The 21,349-nt window shown below is 36.2% G+C and overlaps 3 protein-coding genes across 7 annotated transcripts in view; 1 reads left to right on the forward strand and 2 right to left on the reverse strand.

Annotated features, from left to right (window-relative positions):
• The window catches only part of LOC113064070 (SH2 domain-containing protein 4A-like), a 28,533-nt gene extending 22,157 nt beyond the window's left edge, over positions 1-6,376 (reverse strand). The window contains exon 1 of the mRNA XM_026234609.1: positions 6,242-6,376. The gene's annotated coding sequence lies outside the window, so the exon portion shown is untranslated. The remainder of the gene's footprint in view (positions 1-6,241) is intronic.
• On the reverse strand, positions 3,912-14,427 carry LOC113064071 (transcriptional activator protein Pur-alpha-like). Of its 2 annotated transcripts, none has more exons than XM_026234611.1 (2): positions 14,359-14,427; positions 3,912-7,400 (listed from the first exon to the last, which is right to left on the reverse strand). In XM_026234611.1, exon 2 carries the CDS (start codon positions 7,324-7,326, stop codon positions 6,460-6,462), a length of 867 nt encoding a protein of 288 aa, XP_026090396.1. In that variant the 5' UTR covers positions 7,327-7,400; positions 14,359-14,427; the 3' UTR covers positions 3,912-6,459. The 2 variants fall into 2 exon arrangements, with proteins under 2 accessions (XP_026090396.1, XP_026090395.1); XM_026234610.1 differs by lacking the exon at positions 14,359-14,427 and adding an exon at positions 11,315-11,511.
• LOC113064069 (pro-neuregulin-2, membrane-bound isoform-like) overlaps positions 13,604-21,349 on the forward strand; it is an 83,989-nt gene continuing 76,243 nt past the window's right edge. For 2 of the 4 annotated variants that reach the window (XM_026234604.1, XM_026234602.1), the window contains exon 1: positions 13,604-14,901. In XM_026234604.1, coding sequence (XP_026090389.1) covers positions 14,490-14,901 — 412 coding nt within the window. In that variant the 5' untranslated portion in view covers positions 13,604-14,489. The remainder of the gene's footprint in view (positions 14,902-21,349) is intronic. The other 2 variants (XM_026234605.1, XM_026234606.1) reach the window with 2 other exon arrangements.

Below are 21,349 nucleotides of genomic sequence, written 5' to 3' on the forward strand. Positions count from 1 at the left end.
CTGAATTTACCCAATGGCTAGTTTTCATCCATCATCCCTTGGCAGGTAATCATAATCATAAGTAAACATAAAAAAATAAGACAACACATACAATGCAGGAATACTTATACACATTCTATCAGAGCCAAAAAAAAGAACAGTAAAAATAGTGTCCAATCAAAACGCAACCATGAGTTGAATTGATTTTAAATAAGATTTTAGTTTTAGTTTAAAAATGTAAATAGATGTGCACATCCTTGTGTCTTCTGGTAGAGTGTTCCAATTAACAATAGCTTTCACTGAGACAATGATCCAAAGACAGAATGATGAAAAGGAACAACACAATCACTAGTAAATGATGATCAAGTAAATTTTGCAGAGGCTGTATGGAGAAAATACACAAAATCATGAAGTATGGAAGGATCCAAATAATAAAAAAATGTATACCATACATAAATGTGAGTAAAAGTCTAAAATGATCCAAGTTTAAAAAAATATATATTTCTTCAAAAAGTGGTGATATTGGTTAGTTTTTTTTTTGTCTAGAGTTTTTAAAATATGCTTATAAAGAGATTTTAAAGGTTTAATGACAGTTTCTCCTGTTTGACCCCAACATGTCAGACAGTATGACAGATGAGAAAAGATTGTAGCATCCATAAAAGTCTTAACTGCATAGACATTGTCTAATTTGTCTGAAATGTATCATATATTTTATAGTCCTCACCCTTTACTTTACATGTTTTTTTAAACTAAGGTTTGGATCCAGCGTTAAACCAAGATAATTAGATAATTAAACTCAGTAACAATTTCTATCTTTTCACTATTTATACAAATATCTGCACTGGAAGAACACACATTTGTTTTGGGAAAAAAAAAACATCCCTTTTGTTTTACCAGTGTACCTGGTGAGGCACGATTGCTCTAACCACTGTGTAATCCTTTCTGTAGCAACATTTAGGTTTCAGCTGAAGTCTTATAGCTTTCAGTTTTTAGTTGATAACGCTTCTGATCCTTGGGGTACACCCGTTGCACAGTTTAAGTTATTGGAAAGAACCACTTAACATTTTTACACATTTCTGTCTATTAAAAAAATTAATGGGGAAATCCACGCTGAAGTCCCAAATAGAAGAACAACATTTTGATTAACCATGATGAAGGTTTTGTCAAATCTAAAAATATAGCACCAACTGTTCCATTTTTAGCTGTTTCAGTAGAATGATTTACTCTGAAACAAAATTGCATACAATATAAACCAACCTTTTACTAAGATAACAAGCCAGTTGTTCAAGATCTATTTTTTCTGCACACTTTGTGACTACTGGCAGTATCCTGAAAGGTCTACAGAGGCTAACCTCGAAATGATCGCCGAATTTAAAAATAGAAGAAACAATGGCTTGCTTCCATGCAGTAGGAAAAACACTGTATTCAAATTATAAATGAATTAAATGAGAAATAACAGGAGCTTAAATATCTTTATGAGTTTTGAGAAACTTAGTGTCAAATTGATGGACATCCCTATATTTAGTATTTCTTAATGTAGGGATGTCCATCAATCTGACAGTAAGTTTCTCAAAACTCTTAAAGATACTTATTGTAGTTAGTTTTAATAAGCCATGATAATATAAACATAATATAAATATTGTTTTACACTCTTCATTCCTTGTTAATAGTGTAACATACACATTCTTCCAAAAACATAAAATGAAAATGTTACAAACAAACAACAAATAAATAGGGTACTACAAAACATCCACAGTACACTGTACTATAATGAAGTGATTTCCTTTGAATTATATATATATATATATATATATATATATATATATATATATATATATATATATATATATATATATATATAAAAAAGATAGGTGTAAAGGTAATGTGTGTAAAATAAATCATGATTTTTTGTTTACCTGAGCGGAAACGACAAGTTGTCTAGGAAAACAGTAGTTATATTTGCAGTTCCATTCACTGGCACTAGTGGTGCAGAAATCACACTTTTCACCTTTAATGGATCAATGCTATAAAAAAAGAAAACCTACATTGTGCTTGCCAGGTCATAGTAAGACTTTGATCGGTTCATTATGGTGAACACCAGCTGCTCCTTTTTCAAGGGGAACAGGGATGCTCTTATTATAGGATTTGAATGATTAATAATCTTAATTGGGAGTTTTATGATAATCTACAGTAATTATATAATGCATGTATATTGCTTATTGTGTATGTGAGCTTTATGCTACTTTATATATTTAAGGAGAAGTGTGCAACTCGTATTAAAATGGTAAAATAGTATTTTGAATTACTAAATAGCTATTCTTTGTTACATTCTCCAATAAGAAACAAGATTAGTAGCTTATCAGTCTGACAATATGGGAATCCCAGATTAAAACAATAAATAAAGACATGTTAAGTGTCATAACAGTTATGCTCCTGTTAGATCTTAAGTGATGTTTTTGTTTCTCGTCTATCCAGTAGGTACGGTAGAAAGCATTGCAGCATAGGAAAAATGAAATGATGAATAATAAATGATGGTTATAAAAAAGAAAGGTCAGGATGTTAAGGATGCACACTACACAAATAAGTCTGTGCCATCAAGACAATATTATATCGTGTCTTATTACTTGCACTTGCAAAAGTACATGTACATTTAGTGCATTGTTAAAGCAGGTGAATTGGGATACAGTGTTGCTTTAGGTCATTTCTGTCCGGCCTTGATTGTACATCATCGGTTGATGAAAGCACCACCTATTGGTCAAAATGTCATAAAAATTGTTGTAAATGTGCACTTGTCCCAAGTAATTATATAGGCCTATCTCTCTTTACTTTTCGGAGAACATTTGTTTTTATTTAATACATTTTTAAATCCAGTCTTCATCTGTTTGCTTAACTTTTATCTATCCTTGCAGTGCCCGAAGAATATGAAGTAAATGTGGTTAAAATGTCTAGTTTTGAACAAGTTAATTAGCATGTATTTTTCTTAATTTACTACTCTGAGCAAAACAATCTAATTGAACATAAAATGCCCTATAATTGCATTTTTCCATTTGCAAGTATAAATATTTGATTAATGATTGCCCATCCAGACCGGTCATGATTAGTGATTATTCTCACATAAGGTTTATCATTCACGGAAAAATGTACACGTAAAACTCAAATTGCATTTCATAACAATTAAAATGTGTTCATAATTCAATCTTGTCATAAAAATCTGAATTTAATGCCCTTAAATCTATATAGCATGATCATAAGCAGCTCTATTATATGTAATTTCAAAACCAAACTACACTGGGGAATGTTTAAAGTCAAATTAATTCAAGACGTTACTGCAGCAAAATGCATGCTATTTAATAATAATAATAATAATTAAACATAAATAAAACTAAATCATTGGTTTGTTTTGCAGCTAGAACATCATCTGTTATACCAAACAGAGATTATTTTTTATTTAATAAAATATGACACATAAAGAGAGCAAGAGATCCAGTTCAAATGAAACCCCGAGAATCGAGGCAGCAATATTTTGTGAACATGTATGAAGGTTTAGTTTAAGGAACAATTAAGACGTAAAGACTTATTCTTGAATCAACAAATGTATATAATTTTTCATGATACGTTCAACAGAATGACCGCTGAACTGCAGCTAAGACAGTATAAATTAAAAATATATATTATGGTTGTTATTCTGAGAAAGACCATTTCAGTGCATGCACATTATTAATTTGGTTAACCACTGGAACCAATCAACCCTTATAGGAAAAGGAGATTGCATCAAATGACATTATGTTTTTACAGATAGGTTAGTCTGCATGCTTCAGGTCATAATTCTACATCAACTGTGTAGACAGAAAAGACCTCATTGAAGTCAGTCACAATATCAACCACTACCTGAACTATTGCACACGAGAAAAAGAAACACAGAAACATCGATATTGAACATTCTTTTCATGAGAAATTAACATTTCTTTTTATTATTTTTTAATTTGTAAAATGTACATAAATTATATTTGACGCATAACCGCCGAATGAGTACTTCAGTGAACCTCTTTGCAAAGGTAAGGAACATAAGTTAAGAGGTAAAGAAAAAATAATAATAACGGCACAAAGCATTCCTTGTTGAGATAATTTTCAAACAAACATTGGTCAGACATTTTTCTCCATCTGGGAAAGCAATGTGCTACTAAAGAGAGAAGAGTTCTTCACACACCTTCATCATTAGAATCATCCCATGTATGTATTTGTAGGGAAATTAAGGATACATTTTCATTGCCCCTTACCCAAAGGCCTTCACACCCCCATCGTTTCATTCCAGTAAACCCCACCCTCCCATGTCAAGAGGAACAGAGACGAAACGGGGCACGTTTATGACATGAACATTCACAAAAAGTGCAGACAGATCAGATAACTGCTATGTGTTCGCTTCACCTGGGTGAAACTTGTTGGTTTCTTTTCCATATACAGACCTTTTTTAAGTGCAGATGAAGGTTTTATAGAAATAAAGACCTTTTTAAAGAAATAAACGTGGAATTCAGCCACATGCTTTTCAAATATTAATCATATATTTAATTGATATACATATATTGCCAACATTGGCACGTTCAATATTGCACACAGTAATGAAATATAGCACTGGAAAAAGAAAAAAAACTTTGTGAAGCAAAGTTTCCAAAATGACAAATTACATGAAGAAACACTGAAAAGTTAGAGGGGGGGAGGGAGGGATCCTGGCCACACACCTCAACTAAGCTTTAGGTCTGTGACAGTGACATGTTACTGCCAACAGAGAGGCTTCAGTAGAAGTCTACCTCACACCAAAAGAAAAATGTATTTGATACATTTAGGTAAAGGTGGGGAAAATGCCTAGGTGACTTCTGAGTCACTCTTTGTGATCAGAATGATTTGCTTCTTGACAAAAACAAACCACGAGTTATGCAATAGCATAGGGGAGGGCCAGGGCTCAACAAAACCAGACAAGAATAAGAAAGAAAGAAAGAAAGAAAAAACTAAAATCAACAAGACCCAAACTTAGATCCAAAGCATCAGCCAGTGTATAAGCATGCAGAGTATGTAAGGCACCAGGTTATTTAATGCTGAAGAGTATGCTCCCCAACAAGTTTCATTAAAGTCAGGGTCTCCCAACACAGGTCCTCAAGGGCCCCCAAGGAAAAAGGGCTTTCGTCTCAAAGACTTGTTACTGATGTCTGATCAAACAGTCAAAAGAGTTTATATATTATCTTATTATTTACACATATTTCTCGGACATCTCATTCCTTGAAAGAAAAAACAAGTATTAATCCAACTAGCTGACCAAACATTACTGACATTATGGACAATGAAACCATTACAGAGATGACTCCTTGAGGACGAACATTGAGAAATCCACCTCAATGTCTCTGTGCACAGGTTAACATGCAACGACAGCATTCCTTGGTGCCTCTCATCCTCTCATTGGTAGACTGATATATATATATCTATATATATATTTCTATATATTTATTTTAAACCCTTTAACAGATTGTTTGTCAAATCCCCCACTAAAAACGTGGGTTGTTTTCTTCTCCACTGAAATACATCTGATTCACAAAATCATACTTTGTATGTTTTTCTACATGAGCATTTTCATACGTTTCTTTGTATGTTTGTTTCGAGGGGTCCGGTTTCGTTACAAAAAGGTTTTTAGAGAGCTCTTTCTCTTCTGTTGTCATTGCTCTTACTTAAGTACCTTTTTTTATACACTGTGCATGACAACGACACACAAATACATAGCATTATCATCTGCATGACAAGAACTTCAATTAAAAAAATACACTGGTAATACTCCTCAGAATGTTTGCGAAAAGGTGGCCCACCGCTTCTGGACACCTACACACTGCGACCACTTGCTCTGGTGACCTCTGTACCTCTGTCAATCAACAGGTTGATATTTTTACCACCCCACTTCAGGGTTCCTATCTAGCCCTCAGGTGATGGTTGGAATATCTAGGCATGGCTATCATGACAACCTCCTCAGATGATTCGAAATTTTGGTTAAAAAAAATAAAACATCTGATTTGTGCTGAAGTCATTAGCTCACACGTAAAGGAACCGATTCCTCGTAATCTCGGCAATAACTCCATTGCAAACACTTTTAGAATATCTTGGAACATGTAAAAAAAGTTCTGGGTTAATAAGAGGGGAAAAAAAGAAACACTCAGTTCTGTTGTCGTCAAGTAGGAAACACAGTTCATATATAATGTTATTACTTGTTTTAGCAGCCGCTTACTGTATTAATGGTGGGTAAGTGGATGACATCCAGGTGATGGGTGGACTGTCAGACTGTGGAGGTTTGTATTTTTTTGTGGGTAGTGCTCCCTTGGAGTTAAACAGTTACTTATCTTTTATGTATCTCTCTTTTTTTTCTTTCTTTTTTTTTTTACAGCAAAGTACGTAGAATTTCTCTTTAGGTTATTCTGATTATTTTTTGCTTGTTTCTCTCCACTATCAATCCTCGTCCCCGTCGTCTCCGTGCATCTCCTCTTGTTGCTGCTGCTGCTGAAGCTCGCATGCCCTTTTTTCCCGCTGTTTCTCTTGAATCTTTTTCATTTCGTCTGCGTATTTAGAGAAAGTGCTCCCGAATTTCGACCACACTTTGTAGGGCACTGTGATTGAGTTGCGATAGGTGGGCTTGACCTCGCTTACCCTCATGAACACCCCGTACTTATTGGAGCCTACGTCAAAGAAAAAGCGCTTGTTGTCCACAGTTAACGAGGTTCCCTCGGGCAGCTCCGCCGGCTCGTCCTCCACTCCGTAGTCGTCGATGAGTTTGGCGAGAGCGTCGCGAAACTCGATAAGTCCCTGGGCTGGAAGAGCGATGGTCTGGCCTTGCGTGGATCCCAAGCCGGGCCCCCGGTTGACGGTCTGCCGGACCCTCAGAAAGCGGCCCCTCTGGTTCTCCTTCAGATCCATGTAGTACTTTCGATTCTCCCGGACCAGAAACTCACTCTTCAGCGCCCGCCGCGGCTCGTCCTGCGCAATGTCAGGATTGCTCGGCCCTAACTGGGCATAGTGCTCGATGAAGTCCCCCAGGTAGTCGCGGAACTCGACAGCCACAGACATGGAGAGAGTGAGGCGGCTCTTGTTTCCCCCGGCCCCGACTTCTGCTATCTTCAAGAAGCGGCCTTTCGCGTTCTGCTTTACATCTAGATAGAAGCGTTTGTTCTGGATGTCAACCCGCTTCGAGGCGAGCTCCTGCGTCTCGTGCTGCAGTCCGGAAGCCGAGCCCGCCCCTCCTGTCACTGGGTGCATGGAACCGACACCCGGGCCCGTGGCTGCTCCTCCCTGCTCACTTCCACTGTCTCTGTCCGCCATGATGCTGCCTGCCTTCTCCCTCTGTCTTACTGCAAGCCTACTGCCAAGCAGCCACGCCACCGCTCTCGCGAGATCTGTGTGAGGAGAGAACACGAGCGCTGTTCAGACCTGTGCAGATTCCGAATAAATTAATCGTACAGAAGGTCTAAAACACTGCAGCTGCACGCTCTAATCACGTAGTATGTCTGTCTGGGAAGATGATGATGATAAATTTAATTCAAAGAGTCCGTTAAATATTCAATTCATTGTGTTCGTGTGCGCTGCCTTTACCGTGGATTATTATATAGAATATGCTATATTTCACTGCCGTCAATGTTTTTTAGTCTAGATATAGTAGATACAGGAGCCATTTGCTTAAGAGTCGTTATCCTCTAGATTTGCATTCGTTTGTAACTTATAAAAAGATTAATACGCTAAAAATTTGTTTAAATTGTACAGGAGTTAAATTTTCTATATGCGAAGTGATAAAAATTATATAATTCTTAATTATATCGCTTACGCACCACGCTGGAATTTACGCATAGGCCTATGAGACATTTTGCACTATATAAACTGGCTAACATAAACGTTTCGGGCAGATAGGCTTTCATTCAGTTCATCCTTTATTTAATAATGCATGTCGGTCTTTTTGTCATGGCAAAAACAAAAACAGATTATTGGAAAAAAAAAATTCAGGTCAATTCGTATGCATGTATTGACGCAAAGGCATTTATGGCTATGATTTGAGATAATAAATAAATTAAGTGTTCATTCTTCAGATTTTAAGGTGGATGCATTTTAGTTGGGTAAAAGGGTCTTTTTTTGTGATTAACTTTTTATTTTATTTTTAGATTAACAAAATAACATCAATACAAACAAACAGGGAAGGGGGAGCAAAAGACATATCAATAATTTACAATCTGAAAAATTAATAACTTTATATGGTCATTCCTTTAGTCCGAATATTTGGACTGAAAACATTGCCATGCATCAATGGTAGGACTGCTTTAGCTTTATTAATTCGTGCTGTTATACATTCACAGGTTACTATTAAGCAGGCTATTAATCCAAGATGTTATTGCACACGCGCGGAGTAAACCAGTTGTGTATTACTGTCTTCTTTGCAGCTGTAAATCCAGCAAACAGCATTCTCTTCTTTAATTAACTTATACAGGAGTTAACATGACGTCATTGAGAAGACATAAACCTGCATTAGACATGTAATCAATTTGTAGTAAAAAGGACAAATATATAAATAAAATTCAGAGTCCATAGGTTGGCAAAAATTGGACATTCCCAAAACGTGGGAAAAAAAGTACCTGATGAAAATGTTACAGAGGTAAAACCGTGATTTATGACATATATTGCATTTTCGGTTTATGTCGCACACTTTGCTACAATAGCCTACATATTTTTCTCCATCCTATTATTTAACATGCTGCTTTATCTATTTTTACCAGATGCAAATCATTCATTAAAATCAACTAGATAACATCTCCAGATATTTGTTGTTTTCTAGTTGTTCAGCTTTTATTTTAATATCGAAAAAAAAATCTCCTTTAAAAATCTTAAACATTAAATGGAGGATCAATTAAATGAAACCTCGCTGTCTAAACAAGCCTTTTGTGGTGATATTGTTTTAAATGTCTGTTTGAAGAAAATAACGTAGGCATAACAGTTGAATTGTAGGATATATGTTTTTGAATTTAATTGAGATTTTATTAATTCTATTTTATTTTATTGTGATGGATGCTTTCTTGCCAAAGCGGTTAAGAGCTCTTATGTAGCCTGTGTTGAATGACCGTTACCTAAGCAGGGGAATATCTCTCGACCTAAAACTAAGCGTGGCGATTTTACAAGGACAATAACACAGTTCGTGCAATTTGCTTCAGTACAGCTGTTGTCAGATATTAAACGCTATAGTCTATTATAAAATATAAGCTTTTACTAAATATTTATTTATTACACATTGGAAAATCAATAATGGGTTTCAGACGTTTGCTTAAAAAATACTAAATTAAACGAGTGGAATAATATAATTTACTAAAATATCTAAAACTATAACCATAATGTTAATCAAATCTAAATGCTTTGTTTCTTAATATTTTCTTTTTCAATCCACACAAAACGCATGCATAAAATTAATTTAAAACTGTTTGGCAATGCAATACAAAATTTAAAAAAGTATTTATTCGTTTATAAACATGTTTTTTTTTTTTAAAGCAAACTGTTTTATAAATGTAGAAATCCCTCACTTTTATTTCGATTTTTATTAGTTATTAGATTGTTTGGTTGTTTTTCTGTCGTTGTAGAAATATTGCCCATCCAAACTCAGGTACATATAACATCAAACAAAAATTGACTGGATAATTACAGCAATGTTTTGAATTGGTTTTCTTTAACTTAACACAACTGCTCTGTAATTTAATTGAAATTGTAAGTATTAACCCTGGAAAGTGATGATTTTTTTTTTTTTTTAAACAAACGTTTATTATTGTTTCACGCATCCAATAATTTATTCTCTCTAATAATTAAGTTTAGAAAAATAATAATAATAATTTAGCAACGTGTTTGTAAATAATTAGTACAACTGTGATAGATGTATCGGATTTGAAAAACAAAACGCATTTTATCAGAGGGACTGTACATTGAAATATTCTGATGCGTCTAATCGTACCTTTTTACTTTTTTTTTTTTTGTACAAATTTTCTTGCATATAAATGTTATTTTACCCTTAAAGTTACAACTGTAATACCATTGCAAGCTTTAAAAGATAAAAAAATCTAAATGCTTTCAACATACATATTCCAACAGTACTACAACAAGAAATGTTCAGTTGAGAGAGCCTTGACGTGTTTTTCATGCAGGCATTTTCGTTTAGGTTTGTACAAGAGGTAATAAACAGGAAAAAAGAAGGAATATTTACATGCAATTCTCAGTCCTCAAATAAAGCAATAAGGAACATGCAGAGTTTATGCACGCCTTGAAAAACAAACACTAGAATACTGAAAATGACTGAAATTCAGAAATGCAATAATTAGATGGAATGAAACGTACATTACCAGACCATTTATTTTTTCAATGTTTAATGTTTCTCTAAAGACCAAGCACATGTCGGATACAAATAGCATTCATAAACATCGGGCCTGTATGGTTAGGAAGAAAATATAAAATGTGTTCTATTGCTTACACATACGCATGTCTATTATAGCATATGCTTTAATAAATAAAATTCATGTCTGTGATTCTTATAATTCGAAGAGAGTTTAATATACAGTAAATCCAATATATAGTAAATAAAATGCATTTAATGTTTGCATTCCAGGTAAGAGTCTAAGGTAAGTGTTTCCCCCCTGATTAAAAAAATAAATAAAAAAAAAATAAATAATAATAATAATAATAATAATTAGCATATATTACCTTGGGCTAAACATAAAAATTAGTGGTCCCTAACTTTCGGTGGCCTGTTGCTTGCTAGAATGAAGAATATCTTGACTGATTGTTCTTAATTGTCATTTGAACGTGACAATTTTTGAACATTTTTTCATTTGAAACTTCTTGCACTTGTAAACTCCTCCACATTAACACAAGTGACAGTGTGTAAAAAAGACACAGAGGGAAGGAAACAGGGACCGTCCACTCCAATTCATGAGCATATAAAGGTGTGCTTTTTTTTTTTTTTGGTCTAAGGTGATCTCTGTAAGCTTGAACTCATAACGGTATGCCACAGTCAAGCTTAAATGGCACACTGGATTTGCCGCAACAGAGTCTGACAACCTCGCTGTATGTCAGAACTGTAAACAGTTAACGAGTTTGCGCAAGCAGTCTGTGATATCTGCCCACGGCTGCGAACATTAATTCCGTGGTTGTTAAACTGACCAAAAAAACAAAAACCAAAAACAAAACAAGTAGCTATACTGCGAAATACCATGAGATATGATCGTAAAGTGCAGTGCTGTTGCCAAAGTCGCAGACCTCATAACGAGCGACGTGGTTCAGCATTTCTTACCCCGCTCAGTCTGCAGGCAGAGCGTTAGCCCAGTGAAAGCCCTTCGCAGTTGAACACTGTCAGAAACAAAGATGAAAACCTGTTAGCCCCGAAGGCCTATTGTAAACACTGTCGCTGTGCTGCTTCACCGATGCGCCGTTCACAAGATGGAACGAAAGAGCGAGTCGTGGCATGGAGACGGACGCACGCAGGAGCTCAACGCTGCGCGCGACGCGTGGAGTCTGATGTCAGCACGCTAAGCTGGGGAAAAGCAAATGTCTCTTGCGCCCCGCACTGTTGCTTTCGCGGTATTGCAGCCAGCTGCTTTACCGGTTTTGATGTTGGAGAATAGGCTACTTCACATACATCTCATATGAACTGTGTTATACATAGGTTATTCTGAGTAGAGTAGCTGTGTTAGAAGCTGCAGATATTGTAGAATCGAAAAACTAGTGTCACGATCACCTTTTTACAGGGTTGTTAAATTGTGTATGCGAAAGTAATATGTACATGTGCTTTATTGTCGTCCATACGTAAATTCTATCATGTGATTTCTTCCAAAGTGGGATGTTTCAAATAACCCAGAAGGCCTTCACTTGTTGTTAACGAATGATACCTAGAATTAATTTTCTGAAAAATTATGAATGCAACCTAATGTCGTTTTTAAATCTACAAAGGCAACTCAGAATTTGGGGAAAAACTAGATAAGATGCTTTGTAAAATGTATACGGCGATTCATTGTGACATTAAATAATTACATTTTCAAGGGTGTATATGGAAATGCAGAGGATACTTACTCATTTAATTACAAGTTTTTAGTGCTTAGAAAAGCATGAATAAGATGTTTATCATGTTTGATATGATTAAAGGGTTTATAGAGATAAGATGATGTGTAGCTTGCACGTGTCATTTTATCAGGTGTACACTCGGACTGTGTCATGTCTTCATTTTCGGATTAATTTTAAGTGGTTGTACCCTATAAAGACTAAAGAATAATTTCGTTAAACTCTTATTTTATTTTGTAGTTTAGTGTCGTTTGGTCAGTGGGAGGTCGAGGGCAGCGCTGTTTCAGAACCATGGACAGTAACCGCCGAGTCTTGTCAATGCGTTTCTAATGTTTGTTCATTTCCGAATTTTGTCTGTGTAACCTACAAGTAAAGAAACTTGAAACATTTCTAAACCACTAACATGAAGATCAACAAGTTTTTAGTTATTGATTTCAATCCACAAAAAACTCTTATTTTAACCTTTTACATGCGTTATTTAAATAGGGCCAGTTACTTTCTTTCGAGATTACCCATTAATGACAAGCGTCTCCTCTTTTAAATCCATTTAAACTTTAAAATTTAAATGAATCATCTTATTATTTAAAAGCAGATATAGAAATAATGGCATTCAACTATTTTTCTAACAAACACCTTGAAGTGTCATGACCTTGCACACACTAAATGAGTTGCAAAACTTTCAACCCTATATCACAATGCACTACTTTAACACTTACAATTTCTTTGTCCAATAGAATGTACAACATTAATATTTCCATTTCATATATATATATGAATGTGTTCTTCTTCCTCTTTTTTTTTTTTTTTTTTTTTTTTTTTTTTTTGGTCCTGTAGTTTAGGCCATGAGCACTATAGCTCGGTTGATTACAATAGTATCTTAAGGATAGCATTCAGCATCCTACAAATAAGCAGTAAAAGCTCAGCAAAGGATAGTTTATTAACTATCGCCACTGTGCCTTGTGCTAAATCATAATCCCAAATTATTCCAATTAAGGGACACTAGTACTATACTACTTTTGTTTACATTCTTTAATTTAAAATTAAATAAAAAAAAAGTTTGAGGGACTACAGCTTGTGCTATTTGTTACCCATGATTCCTCACAGTCATCTTACATGTTAGAAAGTTGTTATGGCTCTGTCTGCGTGCGCATAGAACAGTAGATGTCGCCATTGGTGAAGTTGTAGCTTCAATCCTTTGCAGAGCCACAGGTTCAGCCTTCATTTAGTTAATGATTTATTTACTGTTCCTAACCTGTTAAAGTCTAATATTGATGATATTTATAATGTCCTTTTAATCATTCCGTGTCTGCCAACACGATGCGTCTATAAATGCTTTATCATCGTGTGAACATATTTTGCGTTTGATGCACTCTGCTGCTACACTCGTGATGTTCCTTCATTTAATTTGTTAAAAATGTTCTCATTCGTCCAGGCATCAGCAATGCAACGAATACCAGTCGTAGCCTATAGATTTGATGCAGCGCTTCACTATGATTTTTTCCCCCCTCTCTCTGAGGCAGAATGGCGTATGTGACCTGAATGCTGGGCATGATTTAGTAATGGAATGAGACGCAAAACTCATTCAAAGCTCATTCACTCGCACTGTAAGCCATCGCACTCAAAGCAGCGCAAAACTCTGCGCTTCCCTGCACCAAACATTCTGGTGTTCATTTCTTCTTTATTTTTCTTTGTTCATTTTTTTTTCTTTAAAAAAATCGACGAGGATTGGGGATGGGAGAAATCATGGATTGACCATTTTTCTCGGGGTGTCGGAGGCTAAAGACGCACACGCCGGCCCATGGGCGTTCGTTTCAGCACCCCAGCCCTGAATCTGCCGTGTGGGGAATATTGCCCTGATAGATCGGGGTGGCGGATAGAGACGGGGCGCGAGGGATATGGCAACAGCGTCTCGAGGCTACGAAAGTGGATTCTTACAACATTTGTGCTGAGGGGATATTGAAAGTAGCCCTAATAGTTTACTGCAGCATTTCACATTCGACTGCAGTGGAAGATACTCAGCAGCCAGTAGCGAGTAGGGCGCTCACCACTGCAATTTCTGGGCAAAGACTGACTGGCGGCGTCTTGCAGATACCTGCTCGTGTCCTCAGAGGAGGCAGCGTCCACGACTTTCCCTGCATTTTTCGCTGCGCTTCGGAAGAATGCAGTTGAGGGATCTGTATTAACCCAGCAGCATTACGCCGTTTCCGGTTCCCAGCTGGTGTTTCCCGATTGCAAATCTATCGGAAAAAAGCAGCGGTTCCCGATGGCATGGACACTTACGCAAGGTCTGCCGCGCCGCCGTGCTACTGGAGCCTATTCGCAGTCTCTTCAGCCTTCAACCCAGCTCCGCCGCCATCGCCCCGCAGCCCTGCCGCAACGCGACCACCGACCATCGAGCCAAAGCTGGCGGCATGAGGAGGCTTGATTCGGTACACTTATCCATGCTGCTCATCGGGGTCTCCTTCGCCTGCTACTCCCCGAGTCTGAATTCCCTGCAGGACCAGGCTTACAGATCCGCCGTGGTGATTGAGGGCAAGGTGCAGTCCGCGCCTCAGAACGTCTCAGCGGAGCCGTACAGTGTGAATGTCAAAGTCCTGTACGTTTGGCCGCGAAACAGCGGGGGTTTGGAGCGGGATCAACTCGTCACCGTTGGGGAATTTGGCTCGGAGGCTCCGTGCGCCAAAGTGAAGAAGAATCACAAGTATATATTTTTCATGGACCCAACTGATGAACCCTTGGTTTTTAAAGCGTCGTTTGCGCCCTTAGATACAAGTGCGAAGAACCTGAAAAAAGATGTTGGGAGGATCTTATGTGAAGACTGCGGTAAGTTTATGCCCACAAAATGTTTGTGCATTGGCTTCCAAATTAATTACAGTGGCCATCGGCTTCGGTTGTATGGTTATGTGTGGTGCGGATGACATCCAAATGTTTAGTGTAAGTAACAGATGGGGGCTTGTGGGGGCGTCTCTGCAATATTGGGCAGGAATAAAAAGCTTAAAGGTTTTTTTCATTGTATCGTCAGGCATATGCAAAGACATATGTTGTAGTAACGCGAGCTCGCTGCTCATTTGTAGGATAACGAATTCTTTCCTCAAGACACAATTGCAATAAACTGAGCTAGCAGTGTTCATGGCGTAACCATTAGACAGGGCCTACAGCTTGTATCCTGTATATGAAAAGGTAGAAGATCAGAACGATTCAGAATATCCTCAATAGAAAGTTGCTGGTCTGTGCTTGTGTAATGGGCCTTCAGAACAACGGCACTGGGAGTGGAGCCTTTAAAACTCCACTCAGGAAGCAGAGAATATCTTCCAGCCAACAGTTAGTCACCTGTTTGCACGCCGGTTTCCTATTATCTTTTTGTAATAAGAAATTAAAATAGATCGTATCAATTCAGATTTTCTTCATGACATGACGCCATATTCCTCGAGTTCATATTTTAACCTTTAGTTATATTCAGTTAAATGTTAGGCTACGTTTGATTCAAAGCGGCGGCTCAAATCCCACTCTCACAATTGCAAAGAAAAAAAATTACAATGCATTTTTTTCTCAGTGTTGTGACATAACTAGAAGGTGATACCATTCTGTCAGTCACTAAGTTTCAGGACAAAGTGTTTTCCACAGGCCTACTGTCAGAGGGCTTCTACTTGCAACGCGTTTATATTGTCGCTGTCCAGGGTGCTGGACCGTCCTCCCCTCTTCGAATGAACGAGAAACACTTCGTCGAAATGATGAGAATGGAAATATGCTGTTTATGTTGGTTACTACATTTTTCATTTCCATGACTAACTTTTTTTCTTAGACAACATTTCTCATTTGAATAAAGTTTATTTATTCACTATCCCAGTGCAAGTAGGCTAGCTATTCCAATTTACAAAAAAAGTTGTCTATGGTAATTCAAATACCAACTGTTCACTTCTAAATATGTATTCCAATTGTTGCTAGATTTACTAACACATTTTGTGCACAAGCTAGCACCTGTTAATTACACACTGGTGTCTATTTAAATTTTTAATGCTGCTAGAAAGATTTCTAAATTACTATTTGAATGCCTACTTTGTAGTTAAATATATAACTAATAAAGGAACTGTAGCTAAAGTGTCTTTACGCAACTTTTTTAAGGCTGCTCTGTGCCTGCTCAAAACTCACTGTAAAAGCACAAAGCCACACAAAAGCCATGCTAAATTATGCTTGCTCAGACCCACATCAGCTCTTAGTATCAAAATAAACCATTGTAATTGCTGGGCAGCATTAAACAGTCTATGTAAAGACACCTAAATGCCATTTCAGAGTTGCTTATATACCACCTTTGCAGTGTAACTTTTGCAAAAAATGTTAATGAATGTTTGTTTTTGTGAAAAGTGGGGACATCATAGGCGTAATGGTTTTTATACTGTAGAAACTGTTTATTCTATTGCCATTCACCAACCCTACACCTAACCCTAACCCTAACTTTGTGCATTTTTACTTTCTCAAAAAAAAAAAAAAAACTCATTCTGTATGGTTTATAAGCGTTTTGAAAAAGGAGGACATGGGTTATGTCCTCTTAAGTCACCCTTTCCTTGTAATATCTGTGTCATACCCATGTCATTATACAGAGTTGTGTTCTGATATGTCACAAAAACAAGAGAACACACACACACACACACAGATTAGGCATCTTTACACAATTGAGTTAAGGCCGCTCTGTGCCTACTCAAAATTATGTGTAAAGACTTAATGCTGCCTAAAACCAATTAATTAAGCCGGTTCTGACCCGGCTCAGGCCCTAGTGTCAAAGCTAACAGTTGTATTTTCTGTGTAAATGCATTCATGCCACCTCTGAGCAGTCTGTGTAAAGACATGTAAATGGCACATCAGAAGTGTTTCTGTGCCATTTTTGCAGTGTAATTTTGGTTTATCAATAGATGTTAGTGACTATTCCAGTACACTATAATGGGTACTATTAACGATTTAAATTATTTAAAAGGGTGGAGATGAGAGACTGAGTTCTTTGAAAATAGTGATGAAAAAGTAATGGAGTCCAATAATATGTTGACAGTGAAAAATATTATTTGATTTGTAGTAATTAAGGTGATGTAAGCATTACTATCAAGTTTTAAGGAATAAATGTTAAAACACTTACTACAATATGCTAGCACATGCAGCTTATGAGAGCATAGTAGACAGAGGCCTTGAACCAGAACTATCGTTAAGCTCGTCAATAAATTGAGAATCTTTTCCCATGTCTTCTTTTCAAAGATCAATGAGTGCTCGCTAGATGACTTTGCAGTTTACGCTCTCAAGTGAATCTAACCTCTGCATTGGACTAACTTTTATTTTGATTGTGATTTTTGAACTGTGATGCAACATAAGTATTTAAACTGTTTGCTTTGCAGTGAGACTGTAGTCTACCATTCACTTTTTTTCTGTTCCACATGATGCCTAAAGTGAACATACATGTTTTCATACATGTGTGTGTATATATATATATATATATATATATATATATTTATGTATTTATTTTTTCCGTAAATTATATAATCAAATAGATACAATTTGCAATATAAATCAAGCAATGGCACATATCCTGCATAAGAATTTATCTGTTTCTTACCATCTAAACATGTCAAAACTGATATAAACTGCTGAAATACACAGACATTTTATTATTATTTTCTTTAACAAGTTTTTCTTGTCTTTTTGTAGAGGGAGACCTATATTACCCATAAGGAGTGACAGGTGGGTGGGTGTCGTTGTGTAGTGTGTTATTTCTCCAAAATGTGTTTTGCAAGAGATATTTAGTTAATTATGATTTTAAAATGATAACAGGGAAGTTTGTAGTATTTGACGTTCTTCGTGATGTGTGATCCTGTCTTTCCCTTCCCCCCGTGGAGGTCACAGCTGCATCGAGGTGGCAGTCTAGAATATGCCGGTGGCTCAATATCATTGATCTGAAAGAGCTTTCGGGCAAAAACTGCATGACACAGGATAAGAATAACAGCTGGTGATTGACACGCACAGAGGGAAGGACTTGCTTCATAGATGCATATGTTTTTTAATAACTATTTAAGGTCAAATCTAAAACTTGAAGGATTTTTTGGCAGACCAAATGCAGAGATCCTGTCATTATAAAATCCTTGTGTATTCCTGATTGACATGGATAATTTACCTCAGTAAAATAGTGCGTGATTCAGAAGGCTGTAACGAGTGAACTGCCTGAGGAGATTTGTGACCCTGGACCACAAAACCATAAATAAGCTTTCCATTGATGTATGATCTGTTAGGATAGGACAATATTTGGCTGAGATGCAACTATTTAAAAAAACTGGAATCTGAGGTTGCAAAAAAAAAAAAAAAAAAATCGAAATATTCAGAAAATCATCTTTGAAGTTGTCCAAATTAAGTCCTTAGCAATGCATGTTACTAATCACAAAAAGTTTTGATATATATATGGTAGGAAATTTACAAAATATCTTCATAGAACATGATCTTAATATCCTAATGATTATTGTCATAAAAGAAAAATCGATAATTGTGACCCATACGATGTATTTTTGGCTATTGCTACAAATATACCCCAGTGACTTAAGACTAGTTTTGTGGTCCAGGGTCACATTAGTGATGATTGGCCACATATCTCAGCTACAAGCTGAATTTGGCTCTAAGAAGGAAACTGATCACTGCCGTCTTATTGCTGGACATTCAGGGTGGGTTGTGATAATTTTAAATGGGGTTATGGCCATGTTAAAACACTAGTTTTATAAACTTGGTCATATTTAGGATACTAAAGCTGGATTATGCACTCTCTTTCCAGAATGGCCCACTTTTCCATAGCTCCAAGAAAAGAAAATCTCTCTCTGCAGCTCGCCCACACATATTCCCTTCAGACAAACAGGCCTTAGCTCAGAATGCATTTCATGAGCTGGACACAAGCAATCGGTAAAAACCAGCCTTCGGATTCGGATTGTGGTTAATGGTTTAGTAAGAATTTTTTGGGGGAAGTGCAGTTCAGCTAAAATGCAGTAAAGCATCATCTTGCCTTAAATGAATAGTTCGTCCAAAAATAAAAATCTGACATCATTTAATATCTCAGGTTCTTTTGTCCATGCAATGAAAGTCAGTGGGATCTAATGTTGTTATGTTCTGTTCTGACCTTCACTGTATGGACAAAAACAGTTCAAACACTCTTTAAATGATCTTCTTTAATGTTCTTAAAGGGATAGTTCCCCCCAAAATTAAAAGTTTGCTGTCATTTAATATCTTAGTGTTTTAGTCTCCACTGATTTTCATTGCATGGACAAAGATAGTTGAAACCTTCTTTAAAACATTCAACATTTAGAGTTCCTGTAGCTCAGTTTGTAGAGCATCAAGCACAAGGTTGGGGTTCGATTCCCCGGGAACACATGATAGGTAAAAATTGATAGGCTGAATGCACTGTAAGTCATTTTGGATAAAAGTGTCTGCTAAATGCATACATTTAATAAAACATGTAATTTAATTTAAATTTTAATTTATGTTCTTAGAAGGATTGTTCACCCAAAAATGAAACTTCTAAAAAAAAAAAGATATTTTGAAGAATATTTGTCTTGTACTTTACATTTGCAGTTGTAAATAAGGTTTTCAGGAAAACTATCTACTGTAGTTTTAAGAAGTAGGTTTACATTCAACAAAAAAGCAATTAATTCTTAATAACATAATTCACAGTTGTGTTTCTTCAATGTCAATTAATGAGAGCTGAATAGCCTGTCCATGTGCAGGCCTGTCTGGTCCGTCCCTGTTGAATGACTGCTGTGAGTGACTCTCGGGTGAAAGCAGTGGTGTGGATCGACTGACTGAAGGTGGAATACCGAAGATAGGCTTCCCATCGATCCTGGTCATGCATGATGATAAACGTTTGTGTAGTTTGCTCTGCATCCTCCCTCTTGAGATAGATTAATTCACTTCATCGCTGTTGAGACATTAGACATACTGTATGAAGCAGGCCTCCAGTGGTCTCCAGCATGTCAGCTGTACTCTGGGACACATGTTGTCACCTTGACTTAAATACTGCGTAATAATCGCTGTCAGCTCCCAGTCCTGCTCTCTCTGTCTGTGTATTTCAGCAGTTTATATCAGTTTTGACATGTTTAGATGGTAGGAAACCAGATAAGTTCTTATGCAGGATAAGTGCCATTGCTTGATTTATATTGCAAATTGTATCTATCTGATTAAATTATCTACTGAATATATATATATATATATATATATATATATATATATATATATATATGCTTGTATTAGAAAGCATACATTTTAATTTGTGGACAAGGGATGATTTTCTGAAGATTTTATTGCAAGGTATAGATTTTATTGCAAGGTAAATATTGCAATTGCACCTTTTGTAATTTGCAAAGAAAAAAAAAGAAAGAAAAAAACATCCTCCATTGATTGCTGCTCTAAGGTAACCATTTGTTTCAACTCAAGAAATTTTAAAAAATTATGTAAAATCTATGTTTAATTAAAACAATAATAATAATGATAATAATATTGCAAATAATTGTTTATTTTTATTTTTATTTGTATTTATTTTACTGAGGCTCTAAAAGTCACCATGAAATCAAATTGAAAATTATTTTTTATTCTTATTATAAAATGTTATTATTATACATGATTAAACTGTGCACAATATATATAAAAAAGGCCAGAAAAAAACAAAGCAAAACAAATAAAGACATAATCCACTCACTCCAAATTCACAAAATAAAGTTCCTTCTTTCTCTCTTTTTTCCCTAAGAAGCCATTCCCCTTTGATACACTTAAGACTGAATTTTATGCTGACCTTAAAAATGAGAAATAATCTCTCTCTTCTCTCTCTCTCTAGTTTTTTATTTGTTTGTTTGTTTGTTTTTGCTTTTTCCTGCTTTTGACCTTACAACTCATGAAAAGTTTCTAATAAAGAGATTGTGATGGGGCACATTCATGCAGTGTCGTCAGCCAATTAGTATTATTATTATCTTATTATAATAAGATAATTTACCTGCAGCTCCAAAGTCAGTAGTCACATGACATTTTTCTCAGGTGATTAATTTAAAACTACCTGGCAGCAGAACCGAGCCTCCATGAGCAATGATGGCAGTCATGTATTTCTGTCCTGCACCAGTCAAGCATGCTAACAGTTAGTTTACCACAGATATTACAGAGTCAGGACACCTTGCTTGAGTGCTACTAAGACAACTAATTACCTAGAATAGACTCAGTGTATAGCGAAAGAGCAGTCTCGTCTGTTTGGCCCATGTGCATTTCCTCTTGA

The sequence above is a fragment of the Carassius auratus genome, chromosome 46, assembly GCF_003368295.1.
Source record: "Carassius auratus strain Wakin chromosome 46, ASM336829v1, whole genome shotgun sequence".
NCBI lineage: Eukaryota > Metazoa > Chordata > Actinopteri > Cypriniformes > Cyprinidae > Carassius > Carassius auratus.